The sequence below is a fragment of the Eublepharis macularius genome, chromosome 8 (assembly GCF_028583425.1).
Source record: "Eublepharis macularius isolate TG4126 chromosome 8, MPM_Emac_v1.0, whole genome shotgun sequence".
NCBI classification, from domain to species: domain Eukaryota; kingdom Metazoa; phylum Chordata; class Lepidosauria; order Squamata; family Eublepharidae; genus Eublepharis; species Eublepharis macularius.
The window spans coordinates 99,214,087-99,232,632 of record NC_072797.1 but is presented as its reverse complement, the minus strand read 5'-3'; the positions used below and the strand labels follow the sequence as shown (position 1 = coordinate 99,232,632).

At 41.0% G+C, this 18,546-nt stretch overlaps 1 protein-coding gene across 3 annotated transcripts in view; it reads left to right on the top strand.

The window, feature by feature from the left end:
* GDA (guanine deaminase) overlaps positions 1 to 18,546 on the top strand; it is a 64,423-nt gene that overhangs the window by 31,982 nt on the left and 13,895 nt on the right. For all 3 annotated transcript variants that reach the window (XM_054986324.1, XM_054986323.1, XM_054986325.1), the window contains exons 6-11: positions 1,548 to 1,575; positions 4,242 to 4,349; positions 8,204 to 8,311; positions 13,031 to 13,128; positions 14,538 to 14,605; positions 16,276 to 16,419. In XM_054986324.1, coding sequence (XP_054842299.1) covers positions 1,548 to 1,575; positions 4,242 to 4,349; positions 8,204 to 8,311; positions 13,031 to 13,128; positions 14,538 to 14,605; positions 16,276 to 16,419 — 554 coding nt within the window. The remainder of the gene's footprint in view (positions 1 to 1,547; positions 1,576 to 4,241; positions 4,350 to 8,203; positions 8,312 to 13,030; positions 13,129 to 14,537; positions 14,606 to 16,275; positions 16,420 to 18,546) is intronic.

The following is an 18,546-nucleotide window of genomic DNA, read 5'->3' as shown; positions in this document are numbered from 1 at the left end:
ATGACTAGGTTTCCTAAAACCTCTACCCAGATTTAGCATCTTCAAGTAACTTTTTGCTTGCTCCTCAATTCCATGCCACCTGCATTTCAGGAGCCTTCACCCTCATTGCCATTTCTTTTCCTTAGTTATAGAAATAACCACACAATGCACTTCAGCGTCATATAGTGCAGTATGTTGAATGAAACCACAAGAAGACATATTAATAACTCTGGAGGAAATGTAAAAGGAGGCTGTTACAAAGGCATTGGCTTAAGTTCAACTATGTGTTCAACCAAGTGAATGCTGCACTGTAGGCTTTCCCCAGGATCAGTCATCATATCCCACAGCCTGTTGTTCCTTAGAGCTATAATCACTTTTTGTCTCTCTTTTTACAACTGTAGTTCTATTTACTGTCCTTGTGTGAAAAATTGGAAGTGGGTATGATGAAAGCTCAAGAGAAGGATAAACTTGATAAGCTGTGTAGCCGTTTGCTCCTACTTCCCTTTTAACAAATATAGCAGAAAAAACACTGCGAGGACATATAAAAATACCTGGTTACCTATCTGTTCAGTCAATGACAGTGCCGTTTCAGCCTTCTAAATCTATGGGCTTAGAAGGCACTGTGAACGTTTAGCACTCATCTCCTCCTCAGTGGCTAGCAGCAAGGAACTGAGACATCCTATAAGTTAGTATACACGTGCAAATTTACAAGATGTTGTACTACTTTATGAAATTAACCAGGCCTGTAGGTAGTCGCTCCTTGACATTTCTGCATGTACATGCAGGTACTGGCTTACATCGGATAATGTTTTTCCTATCCACATTTAGTGTGTGTTTTTAGGCAGCTAGCAAAAAATGCCCAGACTTGAGTATTAACGTGCCTATACATAACTGGCTCAACTGTGGCAGAATACCTAGCTATATCAGAAGTACTTTCACATACATGATGTGTTTGTGACATGCCTGTAGAGTGAAAGAACAAGTGCTCCTAATATAGGCTGTAAAGCCAATGGGTGTCCTTAAATGCCTTCACAGAAATGTTCATTTCATTACAGTCTCTACAAATAGCTAAGTGCCCCTTTCTGGATAGAGACGAGGTTAACATTATCAAAGGAGATGTTTTGAAGCAAATGTAAAATTAGATCTCAAATTTCTCTAAAATCTTCAGTATACATAATTACTGTAAATGAAGCATAAATTAATGCGATCTAAAAATAGGACTACCAAAATAGCATACATTCGGTTTTCTGATACACAAGCAAAATTGACTTTTTTTACTTAAAAAAAAACCTGCCACTGTAGTATATAATTATGCCTTCCCTTGATGGTTTATGTTATCTATTTCATTGTCACAGGAAGCAGAGTAATGACCACTTCTCTGTCGCTAATTACTATCAGCTTATGCATTTTTTAGGTCAAAATCCTTAGCTGGTATAAAATAGTGCTTATTTATTGTGCATTCACAGTTCTTTTTTGTATGTACATCTAATAAGCAATCTGTGTATCAAACTACAATATGGAAACTAATACTGTTTATGTATTTTAATTTCCATCCTCAATTTTCTCAGGTTTGTTAGAGGAATCCTCGAGAAGAAAGTAAGTAGAACTGCATCTCTCATCCTTGTAGAACTGTAACTAATCATTCTATGTTATAAATGCATCCTTTCCCCCCCTGTAGCCCTATTCACACGTAATGAACAAGTTTTGTTCATAATGATGCCGAGCCTGGTATGTTAGTGACTTGCACGTTCTTTCCCTTTCCCCTTGCATAACATGATCGAATGCTTCTGCTTTCCCCTTGCATAACATGATTGAATGATTCTGCTTTCATAAAATTCCAGTTAGCCCTAAAGTCCCAAAGCAGCCATCTTAGCAAACTGGAGTTTGGTTCTTCCTCAAACCAGGATTTTAAACAAGGATTAAACCATGGTTTAGAACCCTGGTTTGTAGAGAGGAAATAAACTCCATTTGCCCAGGTACCTGCATTTGGAATTCATAGCACACTGGAGTTTAATTGAAACTAAACAACTTTCAATCACATTCATGTGCAAAGATAGGAGAGACAAGAGCATGCAAGCATAACACCTAGCCATGTTTCTGTGCACCACAAATTTTAGTCATGATGTCTGAATGCAGCCTACATGAAAAAAATAGAATGCTTTTCTATGCAAGAGCTTATTTATTTACTTACTTATTTAATTGTTAAAATATTCATACTCCAGCTTCTTTTCATGTGGGAACTCAAGGTAGCTTACAAAAGAAAACAGGACAGCTGGGAACAGCTCAACCATTGTGTTTAGAGTCATTGGAAGTATGAACTAATGGAATAAATGCTGACTTTGGGGCTTCTGAGTTCTAGACATGGCAGACCCATCTCTTTAAATGTAGATCTGATCCTCTCAATCATAAAGCAGGGTCTGAAGCAAAAAGTGGCATCCTCTTGGCCACAGTTTCCCTCTCACAGATTCTTTTATCCCAGCAGGTTTCATTTCCAGCATTAGAACCCAACTGAAGGAAGAGTGATGATAAGGAACAGTATTGGGGTCAGAAAACTGCAAGTGGGAAGTGGATTTGCTCTAAACACAGGATCCCCAGCACACATTTGATACATAGACTCATAGGGTTGGAAGGGACTTCTCGGGTCATCCAGTCCAACCCCCTGCACAATGCAGGAAATTCACAACTACCCCCCGCCCTGACTGCCCCAGTGACCCCTGCTCAATGCCCAGAAGATAGCAAAACACCTCCAGGATCCCTAGACTAACTGGCCTGTGGAAAATTGCTACCTGACCCCAAGGTGGTGATTGGCATTACCCTGGGCGTGTAAGAAGGACCACGAGAACTAAGCACTGATGTAACCCATCCTGCCCTCCCCCTCATGATCTGCCCAGGTAGAGGTGGACCCTCCTTTAAAGAGATGGAGTCTGCACTGTTGTGCCTAGTTCATTATAAATCATGGGCTTTAAATTGCTGTCCGAGTTCTCTGTTATTGAGTTCTGCAAAGTGGGAATGTGAAAGGGCTACGTCACAGGGTTGCTATATGAGGCGTAAGAGGAAGACAATATACTTTGTAAGTTATATATTGGTATTTATTCAGATCCTTATAAAAAAGTAGCAAATTCTTCCTTCCTTGTTTGCCTAATAATTTCTTATTTTGCCTATTTATCATTATACATATAAGAAAGATACTACATTATTTTAAATGCACAATAGTTTTGTGCTGGACTTGAATCAAAGAAGACAAACTTCCTGGTAATGAAATAGTCCCCTCCTTGTAAATAATAACTAATTAAATCCTGAAATTGTACACACTGGGCACTGTGCAGTAGCTGGTTGATGCCACTGTTTTATTATGTGTGTATTGTGCTTTCACCAAATTAAAGCCAAAACAGTGTGCTTTGGGAAAAAAAACAAGTCATCTTTTCATTTTCCTTTGCTGCTCTCTTTTAATAGAGAAGAACCTTGTAATTGCAATGGTCACCTCCAGGCTAGATTACTGTAACTCACTCTACGCTGGGCTACCCCTGGGCCTGATCCGGAAACTACAACTGGTCCAGAATGTGGCGGCGCGGGTCCTGACTGGTATATCCTACCAGTCGCATATCAAACCTGCCCTGTGCCAGCTGCACTGGCTTCCGGTTGAATTCCGAATCAGGTTCAAGGTATTGGTTCTTACCTTTAAAGCCCTGAGCAGGTTGGGACCAGCATATCTTCAGGACTGCCTCTCCCTGTATGTTCCCCGGAGACCGCTTCGATCAGCGGATAAATGTTTACTGGTGGTCCCCAGCCCTAAGGAAGCCCGCCTTGCTTCAACCAGGGCCAGGGCCTTTTCAGTCCTGACCCCAGCCTGGTGGAACGCTCTGTCAATGGAGACCCGGGCCCAGCAGGATATATTATCGTTCCGCTGGGCCTGTAAGACAGAGCTGTTCTGCCAGGCGTTCGGTGGTTGAAGGGGGTGGTACCATGTCGGCCTCCCACCTTTGGGTGGGGGGGTTATCCCCACCATTGCATTTGGTTAATTTATTTCATTATTGTTTTGTATATTGATTTTAGTATGGTTGTTTTCCTGTTTTTATTGATTTTAATCTGTTCACCGCCCAGAGCCCCTGAGGATGGGCGGTATATAAATTGAAATATAAAATAAAAAATAAAATAAAAAATCATTACTAAAGAAACAAACTGATATCTAGGTATATCTAGGTATAGCTCAACAGTATATAAATCTCTGTTCTATACTTCTGGTCCCGTTTGAATATTCCCAGTATCCAAGAGTGCATCCCGTAGTAACACCTCGTTTTGGACCATCCTGCACAGAGGAGATGCTTAGTAACCTTGGGGACCTGGCAGAGGCTCATGACATTCATGTGCAGGTAAGACTTTTTCTTGTTTTATTTGCAATGCAGTCTTATGCAGTGTTACTCTAGTCTAAAGCCATTGAAGTGAGATTTGCTGTCCCTGCAGAGGATTGCGCCGTTAGTGGAACTTCCAGCGGTTTTGGGGTAACCAATAGCACCACATTAAAAAAAATAAACTTCTCATATCGGATGCGTCAGTCATGATATGCATGGGAAAGATCATATGGAAGGCCAGAAACAGTTTCCTTCAGGTTCATAGGAGCAGCATAAGAAAGAATAAACTTGCATGTGAAGTGTGCTTACAGATCAGCCATGGGGACTTAAAAATTGTACTGTTCTTTGAGAGTGCCCTAATTTCCCTGCAGAATGCAAATCTTAATGCAGGAAACAAAAAGAACCTTTGTATTCATTTCTTACTTCGCCATGAATTCCATGTATTTGTGCCAATTCTGTTAAAAGAGAATTATTGTTGTCTATCGCTATAAATGTGAAATTGTGTCTTGCTTATTGTTGGGGATGCAGGTGTTGTTCTCCAAGGTAGTGTTTCTTTTTGTGGGGGACTTTTGCCACCACTCAAATATTTTGTTGCTGGGAAAATGTGATTCTTTCCACAGTTTACTAATTGACTAAAATTTGGAACATGGTGTGAAAGGTGATTATGTAAGTAAAAGAGGTATCTACTGGTTATGAATCTGCCCACAAAAATATATTAATATTTTAGAAGCTTTATTTTTTAAAAACTTTAGAGGTTTAAACTATCCATTTCCCCATACTAGTCACACACATATTTGTGTTAAGCACCTCTAAAACAAAACAACATAAAGCAAAAGGGTGCTGAGTGCCAGTAAGACTTGTTCCTTTACCTTCACCCCAAAACAGGAACATCTCTTCATTCCATGAGTCTTTGACCTGTTTTCCTTTTCCCTATTGGCAACATTTATTTATTTTTGTACTTCATTCTCTCAAATGGGGATCCAAAGCATTTAGTCCTCACAACAACCTGGTGAGGTAGGCTAGACTGAGAGAGAGTGACTGTCCCAAGGTCTTTCATGGCAGAATGGTGATTTGAACCTGAGTCTTACAGATCCTGCTCAAAAACTGTTGCCACTTCACTATACTGGCAGTACTGTCAAGGCTTTACAAATCTTCCACTATTATTTTTTAAGTAGAAGATATGTTGTTTCCCCAGAACAAGGCTTTATTTGTTTCTTTATATGAAGCTATCCATTTGCATGGTGCATTACAAGGTAGAAGAAGATGATAAGACTCTGCCATGAAGTGCTTACATTCTTAGTAATGTTGGGATTATTTTGCTGTCCTTTTCTCCCTGCCCTTAAGAAGATTCTCATCAAAGTTGCTTGGAACTGGTCATTCAGCAACACAATATGAGTTGCTATAATTACATAAACATTTAAGTAATGGAAATATAAGTCTTCATTACTTTTGGTCTTGCCCCATTCTCATTGCTGTTGAAATACCTTTTCTGGAGTTTCTAAGAGGCATATGAACATGCCTGAAAATTTAGATATTGTACACTGACCACTCACTCTTCAGGGGGATGGATGCCTGAAACAGGGCCTCTTTCACAGTGGCACCTCAGTTCTACATCTCTTATAGTTTATAGTCTGCTATTTAGTTTTAGGTGCTAGGAAAAAATCTTTAGTTTTTGTGATAATGTACAGGGTTTTTTAACTCAATGTAGTTATTCTGCTATGTTCTGGTTTTACTAATTAAGCTTAAAGGTGTGTATCCTGCAGTCCATTTCTATTGATGAGAAAAGTATTATATTAGTGGAAGTGTTTTTTTAAAGTTGTACTATGCTGTTGCACAAAGAAAAACACGTTATATCCAGAAAGCTATTTCTGCTTGCACAGGTCATAGTGCTAGAGCAGAATACTTGTCTAAATGATTTAATTTTAATTTTTAATCTAATTGAACAGTATTTCCATTTGGGAAATGGTAAGGGCTCACAATTGCATAGGGATAATGCCCAGTCTAGCACTAAAGCCTACACAATGCTCCTTATTTATTTTAATCATTTCTAATTAATGTTTTTTCTAGAAGCCACCTTCGAAGTGGTTGGCTGAAAGGTGGTAAATGTTTTAAAATAAATAAAATGTTAACCCTGGCTTAAAGATGTTCTTGGAGAGACGAGTACAACAGAGAGTCTAGGAAGAAAGAGTTCAATCAGTATAGTTTTGAGGTAGTGGTGTGCGATCCTGGATTCATGAACCAGGTAAATAGCTGTATTTATGCTGATCCAGCATAATCTAGCTGTACGTTGGAGTATTCCGGATTGGAAGCCAGACTCTGATGGGCTGGATTATTCAGCTTCTCCATGCTTCCCCCCCCCAAGCATGGAGAAGGGAAGGCAAGACTGTCCCCTTTGGCCTGTGCCCTCATGGCTCCCCAAGTTCCCAGCTGGCTTCTCTCCCAGCCTCTCTGCCTGCTGCCTCCTGTCTGCCACTCTCCTGCCACAGCACAGAGCTGGCCTCCACTTTGTACCACAGCACTCTCACTCGCTGCTGCTCTGCCTCTGCTGCCTGCTTTTCTCCCCAAGGCAAGGGCCACGTGGCCCTCACCTCATGGAGAAAAGCAGGCAGCCGCAGCAGGTGCAGAGCAGCAGTGAGTGAGAAGACAGCAGCGCAAAGTGGAGGCCAGCTCCACATTGTGGCAGGAGACTGATGCCAGGCTGGTGGGGAACAGCCCCCCTGCCCCCAGGCCCCAAGATAGTTTTCCCCATAGGATGGGCTGGACAAATTCAGGATTCTCTAATCTTGTTCTACCAGATTAGAGAATTTTAATCAAATTTTAGGGATACAAAATTGTTTTGGTTTTCCAGATCTGGATCACACACTCTTAGTTTGGGGTACTGGTGAAAGTAAGCAAAAGCCACAATATGGCTGCTGGCATTCCTATTATTTACAAAGTGCCTATAACATATTCTACCAATCCAGCTAGATACTATATGTACACAAGTGGGCTGCTTGTGAGATTCTCCAGTCCAATCCAACCCAACACCCAAGAGTGTGTGTGTTTAATTCTTTTAAAGATGCTGGTCCAACATTCAGTCCTAACTTCCTGCTCTCCATTAAACCTATTTGATTAACTTGATCTCTGCATCTCAAAGCACTTCCTACTGTTGGAAATTGCAATGTCTGGTGTACTGCAGCAGCAAGAAGGGAAGAAGTGCCTTCTATGCAGGGGGCAGCAAGGGTCACTTAGTTTAGACAGAGAGAGCATCATCTCTCTTGTTTCCTGGGGGTCATTTCCTTGTCTCCTATTGGTCTAAATAGGGCAATATCCTGCTTCTCTCTCCTGCCTTATTCATTCTTCTACAAGATGTAGTCAGATATCTCTATCTCTCCACTTCACTCTCATGTATGTATTTCTTAAATGAACTTTTTAGCCTCTTTAATCAGCACAGCATAACTTCTCTGCTCTGTTTGCACTCTGCCAACACCAACAGGGCTAGCCCATCCATTACGGGCACACAAGGCAATCATCAAGAGTGCCAGACATGAAGGGATGCCATTCAGCCTGGCTGCTGTCCCACCTGCCGGCAGCATTGGGGTCTGTTGTAACAAGCAGCAGCCCTGGTAGGCTGCCTAGAAGGTCCTCTTCCCTCCACCACAGTGCATGCAGTGAGGAGAGTGGATGACATCTTCCCATCTCCCTGTCTCATGGGGGAGGAATGGCTTCCCTGCCCTAGCCTAGGGTGCCCCAAATTGGTTGGCCCCGTGTGTGTAGCTCAGTGTATTCTACTCTGTGTGATGAAGCCATTATGTGATGAAGCTTTGAAAAAGATGTAATACATAGTTCCTTGTTGTTGAAATTGATGAAACGGTGACTGGTTCTTCTTTTCACAGAGTCACGTAAGTGAGACAGAGGAAGAAATCAAGCTTGTAGAAAAAATGTTTCCTGCTTATCAAAATTATACAGAATTATATGATAAAAATAAACTTCTTACAAACAAGGTACAGTATATTAAGGAACACAAATGTATTGTAGAAAATGCATGAGTAAATGTTTACTGTTAAGATAAATGCTGTTTCTCAAAGTAGTAATTAATTAAAAAGTCACAGTCTTTTGCCCCAAGAAGAGGGAAAGCATAAAAGTATATTAATCCCAAATCTACTTTTAGCTTGATCCAATTTGTAAGGGTCTTCTGACAAAAGATACAAATCATAAATGCATTGAGTTTTCCAGAAGCCGTCTTTGTGATTGTTTTGCCAAAGAAGCACTTTAACATTAAAAAATTTAATTGTGATTTCTGTAGTAGATTATAAATGCAGTTTGATACCGCTGTTAATGTAAACCTGACTTTCAGTGTCATCTCAAGCAGAGTTATGCTCTTCTAAGACCATTAATTTCAATAAATTTAGAAGGGTCTAACTTTGCTTAGAAGGATACTGTTAGAAACATAAATTATAAATTTATATATTATTCTTGTAAGGTAGGTGTTTCAAGGACATGCAGGGTATCCAATTGCTGAAAATCTCATGGGAATATGACTAGGTTTCTTTGAAAATTTCTCTTTGGATTTTCAGCGTTGCATAGTATTTGTTTAGCAGAAATAGTGTTAATTAGCAGTTTGTCTCTAAAACATCAGTCACTCGACAATTAAATGTTATGTTTCTACGTAAAGTTATTAAAACTGGAACCACCAACAGTTCAAAAGATTGTATATCTTCTGGATTAACTGCAAGCTATGAAGATGTGTTTCTAAGAAACAAACATTACTTTCTGTTTCAAGAAATACAATGTCTTTGTTTAAGAAAGCATTCCGTTTTTAAGCAAACATGATACAAACATCATAAACTCCAAGTCATCGCTTTAATTGAATTTGAGTCGCTTAAATAAAAGCTCTCAAGAGATTAGCAAAAGAAAACATGAGCAGGTAAACACTAAGAGCACAGCACACCTTTTTGATACAGGACAATGCATCTTTTAGCTTGTCCGGTCAGAGGATATGGACAGGATTCTTGGAAGTCTAAGACATACCACTACCTGTACAGTAATACCTGCTTGTATGGCCTTTGCCTCTCCTGGTTGCTTAAATCTGCCAAAGCTGGTGGTCAGTGGACTGCATCCAGGACCAATGCATCCGTGACCAATCCCCTCTCTTGAGAGAGGGGTTGGTCATCCTTGCCTTGAAGCATGCAGTGGTGTGTCCACTCCTAAAGAAACCTACTCCCTCTGGACCAGGAGAGATGAATAACTACCATCCAGTCTCAAATGTACCATTCTGGAGCAAGGTGATTGACCAAGTGGTGGCAGGGCAACTTCAGGGATTCTTGAATGGATTGTTTGGATCCATTGCAATCTAGTTCAGTCCTGGGCCGTCGTCACACGGGCTTCTATTTAGCGCGAAAATGGCACAATTTCCCAGCAAACTCCCACCTTATTCCAACACTGATACGATTTTCTCTGTTCTGCTTTGTGCTTGATAGTCGCGATATTTTGCGCCTCAGTGTGAATGCCTCACATCAATGTTTTTCGCCTCGCCATGCCATAGGCCCACCCTTTTTTTCTCTCCTCAATCCCAGAATCCATTTCTCCCGCAACTCCCCCTTTTTTTTGTAATAATGTCCTTATATCGCTATAACGACATCACACAATGAAAATTTTCTGCTGAAGAAAACAAGTAAAAATGACTGAATTGCCATTAGAGAAATTTTTATTTTAACCCCAAACCACACCTTGCTAAAAATGGCCTGGTTCAGTCATTTTCCGGGGTTTTTTTTAATTACGATGTTATAGCGATATAATGCCTTTATTTTTTTTGCGCGGGAAAATTTTAAACTCTGCAACCGTTCTATCTGACTTCCGCTTTCAGTTTTGCGTTACCAAGAGGATCTTAGGCGTGGAAGACTGCAGCCTCATCCAGCTGACAACAACTTCAGTTGTGCACACGGATTTCAGATTATTCAGGAAACAGCAGTACATTAGGAAGCTAATGTTATTCCATTATAGCGAAATTAACTGCCAAAAAAAGGGCGGGGGGAGCTGCTTCTGCGCCCATTAGAGAGAACGGAACAGAGCACTTAGGTGTGGACAGCTGGGAGCGTGAAGAAACACAAGGTGACCCAAAGAAACGTTACTGTGCCGATATCAGCGATGACGCTATATGCTGTAAATTTAACGGAACAGATGCCTGTGTGACGACGGCCCTGGTCACAAGACTGAAACGGCCTTTGTCACCTGGTGGATGACCTGCACCGGGAAATGGATGGGTGTGTGTGACTCCTGGACCTCTCAGTGGTTTTTGATACCATTAATGATGGTATCCTTCTGGACTACCTTTCAAGCTTGGGATTGGCACTGTTTTGCAGTGGTTTTGATCCTACCTTGAAGGTAGGCTTCAGAGTGTGATGCTGGGGTACTGCTGCTCTGCATCTTGGGGTTCTGCAAGGCTCTGTCTTGTCCCTCAAACTTTTCATCATCTATATAAAGCTCCTGAAAGAGGTTGTCTGGAGATTGGGACTGAGTTGCCACCAATATCCAGATGACACTCAGCTCTTATCTTGTGCTTCCCAGGAAGCTGTGGAAAGTGTGAACAGGTGCTTGGAGGCAGTTTTAGAATAGATGAGAGCTAACAAACTCTTAACCCTGACAAAACAGAGGTGTTACTGGTGGAGAGAATGCTTGTCCCAGGAATGGGGATATCTTCTGTTCTGGGTGGGGTTGTACTCCCAATAAAAGAGCAGGTTTGTAGCTTGGGGTGGTGCTGGACCTGGGCCTCCTGTTAGATAAACAGGTGGCAGCAGTTGCCTGGGATACCTTCCACCAAGTCTGGCTGCAGTCCTTTCTGGGCAGGAAAGATCTTGCCACTGTGGTTCATGCTCTGATAACATGGAGATAGCAATGAGTTGTTTGTGGGGCTGCCCTTGAAGACTGTCTGGAAGCTGCAGTTGATACAGAATGCTGTGACCAGAATGTTGACTGGAGTGGGTTGCTCTATCGCTCCAGTCTTGTTCCATCTACACTAGCTCCCAATTAGTTTCCAGGCCCACTTTTAGGTGCTGGCATTGACCTTTAAAGCCCTATACAGCTTGGGGGTGAGCATACCTTAAGGACCACCTTCTCCCATACAAACCAACCCATCCAGTCATCTTTGGAAGCCTTGCTTAAGATGCCCTCGCCACCTGAGGCTAGACAGGTGGCAACCTGAGAAAGGGCCTTCTCGGTTGTGGCACTGAAACTTTGGAACTTACTCCCCAAGGAGATTCATTTGTCTCCCTCTAACATTCTCTTCCACCAGCAGGTGAAGACTTTTTCATTTTGTTTGGCATATCCCCAGTAAACTCTTATGGCCCTCCTCCTTGGCTGTGTTGTGTTCATATATCTATATACTTTTATTGCATTGTTAATTATTTTACATATACATTTTAAATATGGTTTAAATGTTTGAATGCCTTAATGTTCACTGCCTTGGGGACTCTATTTGAGTGGAAAGGTGGCACATAAATGTTTTAAATGAATAAATACAATATGAAAACAGGATCCAGTCAAAAGAGTAAACAAACCCTTCAGATTGGGTGTGGACCACTCCTAACTGTTGATGAAATGGCAAGTTGGGATGAATCTGAATAATGCACATAACCCATTAAGGAAGAATGATTACTTTTTGCAGTATGCCAACTACTCCAAATCCTTGTTGATTCCAAATCTGATAATATCAAGTTTGCACATAGATTCCTGTCCAACAGCTTCTTGCAGAAGTCTCCCTTTGAAACTGTTCAGCTGGAGGACTGGAACCTTTAAATCTATTATTATTCAGGCTTAGTGGTCACTGGGACCCAGCTGTAAGGTGGCATTACTTTAAACAGTCAGATGGAGATTAATACCTCTTTGACTGAATTAAAGTAATGCATTATCCACAAGACCAAAGTGCTGCTTGATGACTGAATACTCCCTTCCAACATTTAGTCTTTGCAAGGCACATCCCTCAGTCACTAAAGAAGACATTGAAGATTGTTTATTTGTTCCAAGTTCCAAGTAAAACCCTGTATTTCCCAGCCAAAAAAGTCAATGTATTCATTAAAACTTTTATTTAAAAATAATCTGATCACTCTATATCTGATTAAACAAAACATTAAATAGATACAAATGGTATATCCCATAGAAATCAACTATGTATGTCATTCCTATTATACCTAATTTGACTCTTAGAAGAAAGGTTAAGTTTCAAAGCTTCTCACCAGAACTTTGCCAAAAAAGTGGAAAACAGATTTCACTGAATTCCAGCAGTGCAATCCTAAGAAGAGTTACTCAGTAGGCTTAGGGTAAAGTAACTCCTTTTAGGATTGCACTGCAGATCCAAGAGATTCAGAGGTTACAGGGTGTGAGTAGCTTATACTGAAGCGATTACATAGACCAATACATGACTTTGCTAAACCTTCTGATTAGTGTCCTGAAGCTCTTTTATTTCTTCATTCTCTGTGGCCTGTTCATTTAGCTCTTTCCTTCTTGCATTGTAGTGGATGGGATTCTGGTTCTGTATACAGGCAAAGGAATGGACAGCACCCTTATTCTGTGGCATGAAACTGGTAACAGAACTGGTATCTCATCATGACAAGAGGTCCTGTCAGATAACCCTTCAGTGTTGCATATCCTTCCTAAATATAAGAACAAACAAAGCAGTAGTAATTCCCAACCACTAGTGGAAGCAAATTATGCTGTTTTGTCTCTAGACGATATTGGCTCATGGCTGCTATCTTTCGGATGAAGAACTGAAACTGTTTAATCTTAGAGGAGCTGCCATTGCACATTGCCCCAATTCAAACATAGCGTAAGTAAAAATAGTATTATTTATTATTAAATGAATTAAGTAATCTAGACAGAGTTTCCCCCCCGAAAATGCTGTCTGTCTTATCTAGATTTTGAAGTTTTAATCTAAATAACCTGAAGATTTACATAATTTTAAAACAGAATAATCATAGGACTAGTCTTACAGGGGGAATGGATATTTACTGTGCCCTATTTGTGGAAGGGAAGAGTTGTTTATTTCTGGTTCCCAACCTCTGATAGTAGATCTGGGCGTTCTAAGGTTGCCTTTTTTTTTTTTTACCAGCCCAGCTCCTGTACCATTAACAAACATACTGGAAGTGCAATCCTATGTTGAGTTACTCTAGTCTAAATCCATTGATTTCAGTGGGTTTAGACTGGAATAACTCTGCATAGGCTTGTGCTGCAAAGTAAGCAGCTGCAACTTTTCCTAGAATGAAAATAAAGATGGTGGGGGGAAGGCTTCAAAAACAGTTACAGAAGGAGTGCAGCTTCTGATGATGCAAACAGGATCAGAGCAAGTCAGTCTGTTCGCTGCTGAACGTGTCGAATTGGATATAAAGATGAAGCGGGGGGACTGGATCCTATGGAAATTTCTGTTGACAGAAGGGAGGATTTTTACCACACCAGACCTCCAACTGCCCCCTCATGGTTTTCCTGGGTGGGAGAAGAATAGAGGAAGGCAGAGAATCCCACTCTGCTGACAGAAATCCATTCCATTAATGGAGATTTTGTGTTGAATCCAACACATGACTTTCAAGAGCAGCATTACTGTGCCAAGCTGTAATAGAGAATTGGAGGCATGCCTTCCATTTCAGTCCTCTCTGATAGTGAGACCATGTGTTAGACCAAAACTGTGGAGATGCTGCCAAAATTTGCCGTCTTTGTTGAGTTCTTCCTTTGTAAGCCAAAGCACATGTAAACATTTACCCTGTGATGTGGCATGATCACAATGTGAGTTTCCCTACCAGCAACAGTTAGTGATATGCAGCAGGGTCAGATAAAGTGGCAGTGTGAAGACATCATGTTAAATGATGAATGTTCCTACACACTACAATGAGAGTCATGGGAGTACTCCAAACAGAACAGCTGTTTTTGGCAACATCTTTGTGGCATATGTAACTGTGTAGTTCTGGACTTACTCCCAGCTCTAAACAGTGGAAGGAAGCAAGAAATGTGAGCGATGGAAAATAACTTAGTGATTTTATTTTTAAAGTCCTTTTAAGGGCCAAGATTTATAATGGAGATTAATGTACACAAGCCCTTTCTTCTCTTTTAGTAGGCTTTCACACTTGAAAGGCTTTTCATGTTGGAAATGTCACAGCCATGCATCTGTCTCAACACAGTCTTTCGTAATTCTCCTTAATTTCAAAGATGGCTTTTCTCTCTTTTTCCCCCCTTCTTCCTATCTAGATTGTGTAGTGGTTTTTTGAATGTAAAAAAGGTTCTGAAGTACAATGTGAAGCTTGGACTTGGCACAGGTTAGTAATTTTCAGTGTAATTGTTTATTTTAACACATTGTAAAGACTAAAGATAGGACACATATTGAGAGGAACTTTTGTTTTACTACAGAAATTACCACTTTTTCTGTGACATGGAAAGCCGTATTACTATATTTTGCTTATTGAACATGTACAATTTCAAAGAAAACAGGTGGAGCATTGTGCAATAGAAACTATATATGGCACTTTCCCATAAGAGCAATAGTTCTTCAGAACATCTGCGGAGGGCCATTTGGCAATGCCCATCAAGGGTGAAGGAACAGCATGCTGAGGCACAAATCACGAAACAAGTTGCTTCATTAATACTGCGTCACTTGTACTTCATCCCCTCAGAATGTTTATAGCACAGATCCATTTGAAGAGATTTGAATTAGCTATGACAGTTTTGTGAAATTCTTTTCCAGTAAAGTTTCTCTTACCTGATTCAACTTGGAAGCGAGATCAAAAATACAGCCTACTAGTAGAACCACCAGTATGTTTTTTTATGATTAGGATTGAATTGATCTTCCTGAATAATGATGACAGGGTGCTTGGGGCTTTGAAGGCCGCCCCCTATAAATGAGATCGATACCCTTCCTGATTAATTGAAACATGGCAGAAGGTGAAAATACTACTAATCAGATCATTAATTCTTCTTTGGCTAATGGAATCCCGCCCCCTGCTTTAAAAGAAGTGTAGCTGAGACCCCAGCTGGAGGGGAAGGGGCAGCAGATTATGTGCCAGTAATAAGATGGGTGATTGAATGGGTGGTGGCAACTCCAGGCTTTCCTGGATAGCCCATCTGCCCTTGACACTTTTCAGTCTGGCTTTGATAAAGGAACTTTTAATTCTTTTTGATTTATCAAGTACTCTGGGTGCTATAGAGCAGTGTTTCTCAGACTGTGGGTTGTGACTCAAAAGTGGGTCAGGAGTGTCTCATAGGAAGATTGCAAGGCTGAAATTCCATTGGGAGAGAAGGCTCTGTTTCACCACCACCCTTCTTCCAGCAGTGAGAAAAGAAGAAGAAGGGGTGGAGGTGCTACAGTCCCTCATCTTCCCCTCCATCACTTTGTGACCCCATTCATTACCCCCAGTGATATGGGAGGCAATGGACATACCTTACACACACAGTGCCTCTCAGATTCACATTACTGGCAGCCTACAGCACTGCATCACTGGATTACAGTGGTAGAATAAATGTAGAAGTGGGTTCCACATCAAGATGTTGGAGAACTACTGCTATAGATTATAATGTCTTATTGGAACATTTAGAAAATATTGTGGGAACTAAGTGTAGTCCTCCATTGCTTTCTTGACTAACAGAACTTGAAGAACTACTATAGGAAAAGAAGAATAATCTCTTTTAGTGCAATCCTAAACATGTTGGGTCACTAACGTTTCCATTATTATTTATTACTTTGCATAGCCCAGGAGAGCCTAATCTCATCAGACCTCAGAAGCTAAGCAGGGTCAGTCTCAGTTAGTAATTGGATGGGAATTCCCTACAGGAGGAATGGCAGTTGCAAAAGAGGTTCCCCCATTAGAAGCTTCCCCTATGACACATCTGTGTTATAATAATGAGCCTTTGCCTCTTAATCCACACATTTAATTAAACGTATGGTTTCACACAGTGTACATTCCCACAGGCTGATTTCCTGGTTTTGTTACAGATGTTGCTGGTGGTTATTCAGCTTCTATGTTTGATGCTATCAGAAAGGCAGTTATTGTATCAAATACCTTGAAAATTAAAGAGAATGAAGAAGGCTCAACACTTAAGGAAATGTTTAGACTAGCAACTCTTGGAGGAAGCCAAGGTAATGAAACATACTTTTTTTACTTCTTTACACTAGGAAATATAAATTCAACAAATTGTAGGATAATTTTTTCAAGAACCCACTAGACTCTAGAATATAAAGCTACAGCTGACACTAAAATAAATGTGACATATTTGTTCTCATATTCTCAAATGAGATTTCCTCCTGGTTACATGGTCATCTATGGATCTTAAAATCTGTATTTTGTATTTGATGTTTGAATTTGGCTCTGAATGAATGTTCCATTTAGGAGGAGATTTCAGCATTTGGTGAAAATCTGTGGGCAAAGTAGGTCAAAGCTCAAAGTTTTGCGATAAGATTAGAGATGTAAAATTTCTAGCAATTTTGAAGTCATGCAAAGGGGGAGATATGTAATAAATACTTTATAATGAAAACTAAACCCATTTTACTATTTTAATAATGCAAAAATGCTTCATTTATAATTTAGCTTACACAATTTTTTTATTTTATAATCTTATGAAATTTACAAGTATAAATGCCTAACTGCCTGTGACTAAAATTGTTAATATACCCAGTGCAAGAGAGAGACCCACAAAGCACAGGACCCTATGCCACCTTAATATATGTATTTTAGTTTTTGCCATCTGAGAGGCAGTAAAAAAAATTGAAAATAGAAAACAAATGTAGTAAACAAAAGAAAATGTTTTATTTGGACAGGAACCATTTCATGTAGTCAAATAAAGGGTGAAAAGGTGCTCCAAGTGTGGAACCAGGAGTGAGTGGAGTGGAGCAGGTAGGGATGCTCTCTGCGCACCCTGTATCTGCACTCCTCAGTCCTCACTACTGATGCCACCCACACCTCCCCATTATCACATTGATGCAGAAGTACTGAGGGGATACCAGTCTCCAGCTGGGGCCCCCAGCAGCCCGACAACTCCCCCTTCTCCCCATGAAAGGGCTGAAAGAGTATAAGAAGTGGAGCTTAGTTCTGCTATTGTGAAGGCAGACCTTAGCTCCACCCCCTCCTTGCATTGGCTGCGGACAGACATTCTACGTGGAAGCCCCACCCACAGCCACCTCTAATTTCCCTGCTTGTTTGAATTAGTTTAAAGAAGTTTTCCTATGATCCAGATGAAACAGGGAAGCCCTGAGACCCCCATAAGTCATCCTTAGAACCAGCATGATGATGTGTGCAAGCCCGCCCCCCAGCTGAGCAATTTAATGGTGTATTGTCATCATATACATTAACTGGATAAAATGTGTCTACAGTATACAGAGGAATTATCTTACATACTAACTAACGGCAGAGTCCATTGTGAAAAAATACAAGGGGCTCTAGCAGTGGGCCACCAGGCCAGGCCGCGGATCAGCTGGGCAGAGAGAAAGTGGTGGTTCGCCCGCCTTCTTCCTGCCCAGCTGAGAAGCTCTGAAGCAGTGGGAAGGCCTGTCACCACGGCGCTGGGCCTTCCCAAAGCCGTGTGATGGGGAGGCAAACCATTTTGCCCCCACTCACTTTTTATCCCTGCGTTCTGTGCATGGATGGGGATAAGAAGCGAGTTGTTGGCAACACGGTTTGCCTTTTACATCTTAGGATAGCCAAGTGGCCCTTATCTTTGGATACTTAAACCTGCAAACTGAAGCCGTGAACAGACAAGACCAATCTTCCGACACATCTGAAAAATTCCCCTAGTTTGTAGAAAAATCTGAAAACTAAAAAAAAAATACATTGGGGCTTTAAAAAAAACCCCAAAACAATGAAAGGAACTCATGTAGCTTTATCCAGATGCCCTCAGTGGCTGTTGCTAGGCAACCAGGAAACAGTTAGGTATTCCAGGCTTGGTTTCTGTCAGGAAAAGGCAGGAGGGCCTTTTCCATAGCTATTTTGGCCTTTGAGGGAGGACTCCTTGGGACCAGGCCCATAAACAACTAATGCATGACTTTATACCACATTACTTGCATGATTCACCCAGCCCTGGCTGCTGCTCAACAGCAGTCTCCCCCTAAAACTAATATAGTGTAGTGGTTAGAGTTTCAGAGTGGGATGTGGGAGACCCAGGTTTAAATCACCAGTCTACTGTGCAAGTTCACTGGGTGACTTTGATCTAGTCACACAATCTCAGCCTAACCTACCTCTCAGGGTTGTTGTGAGGATAACATGGAGGCAAG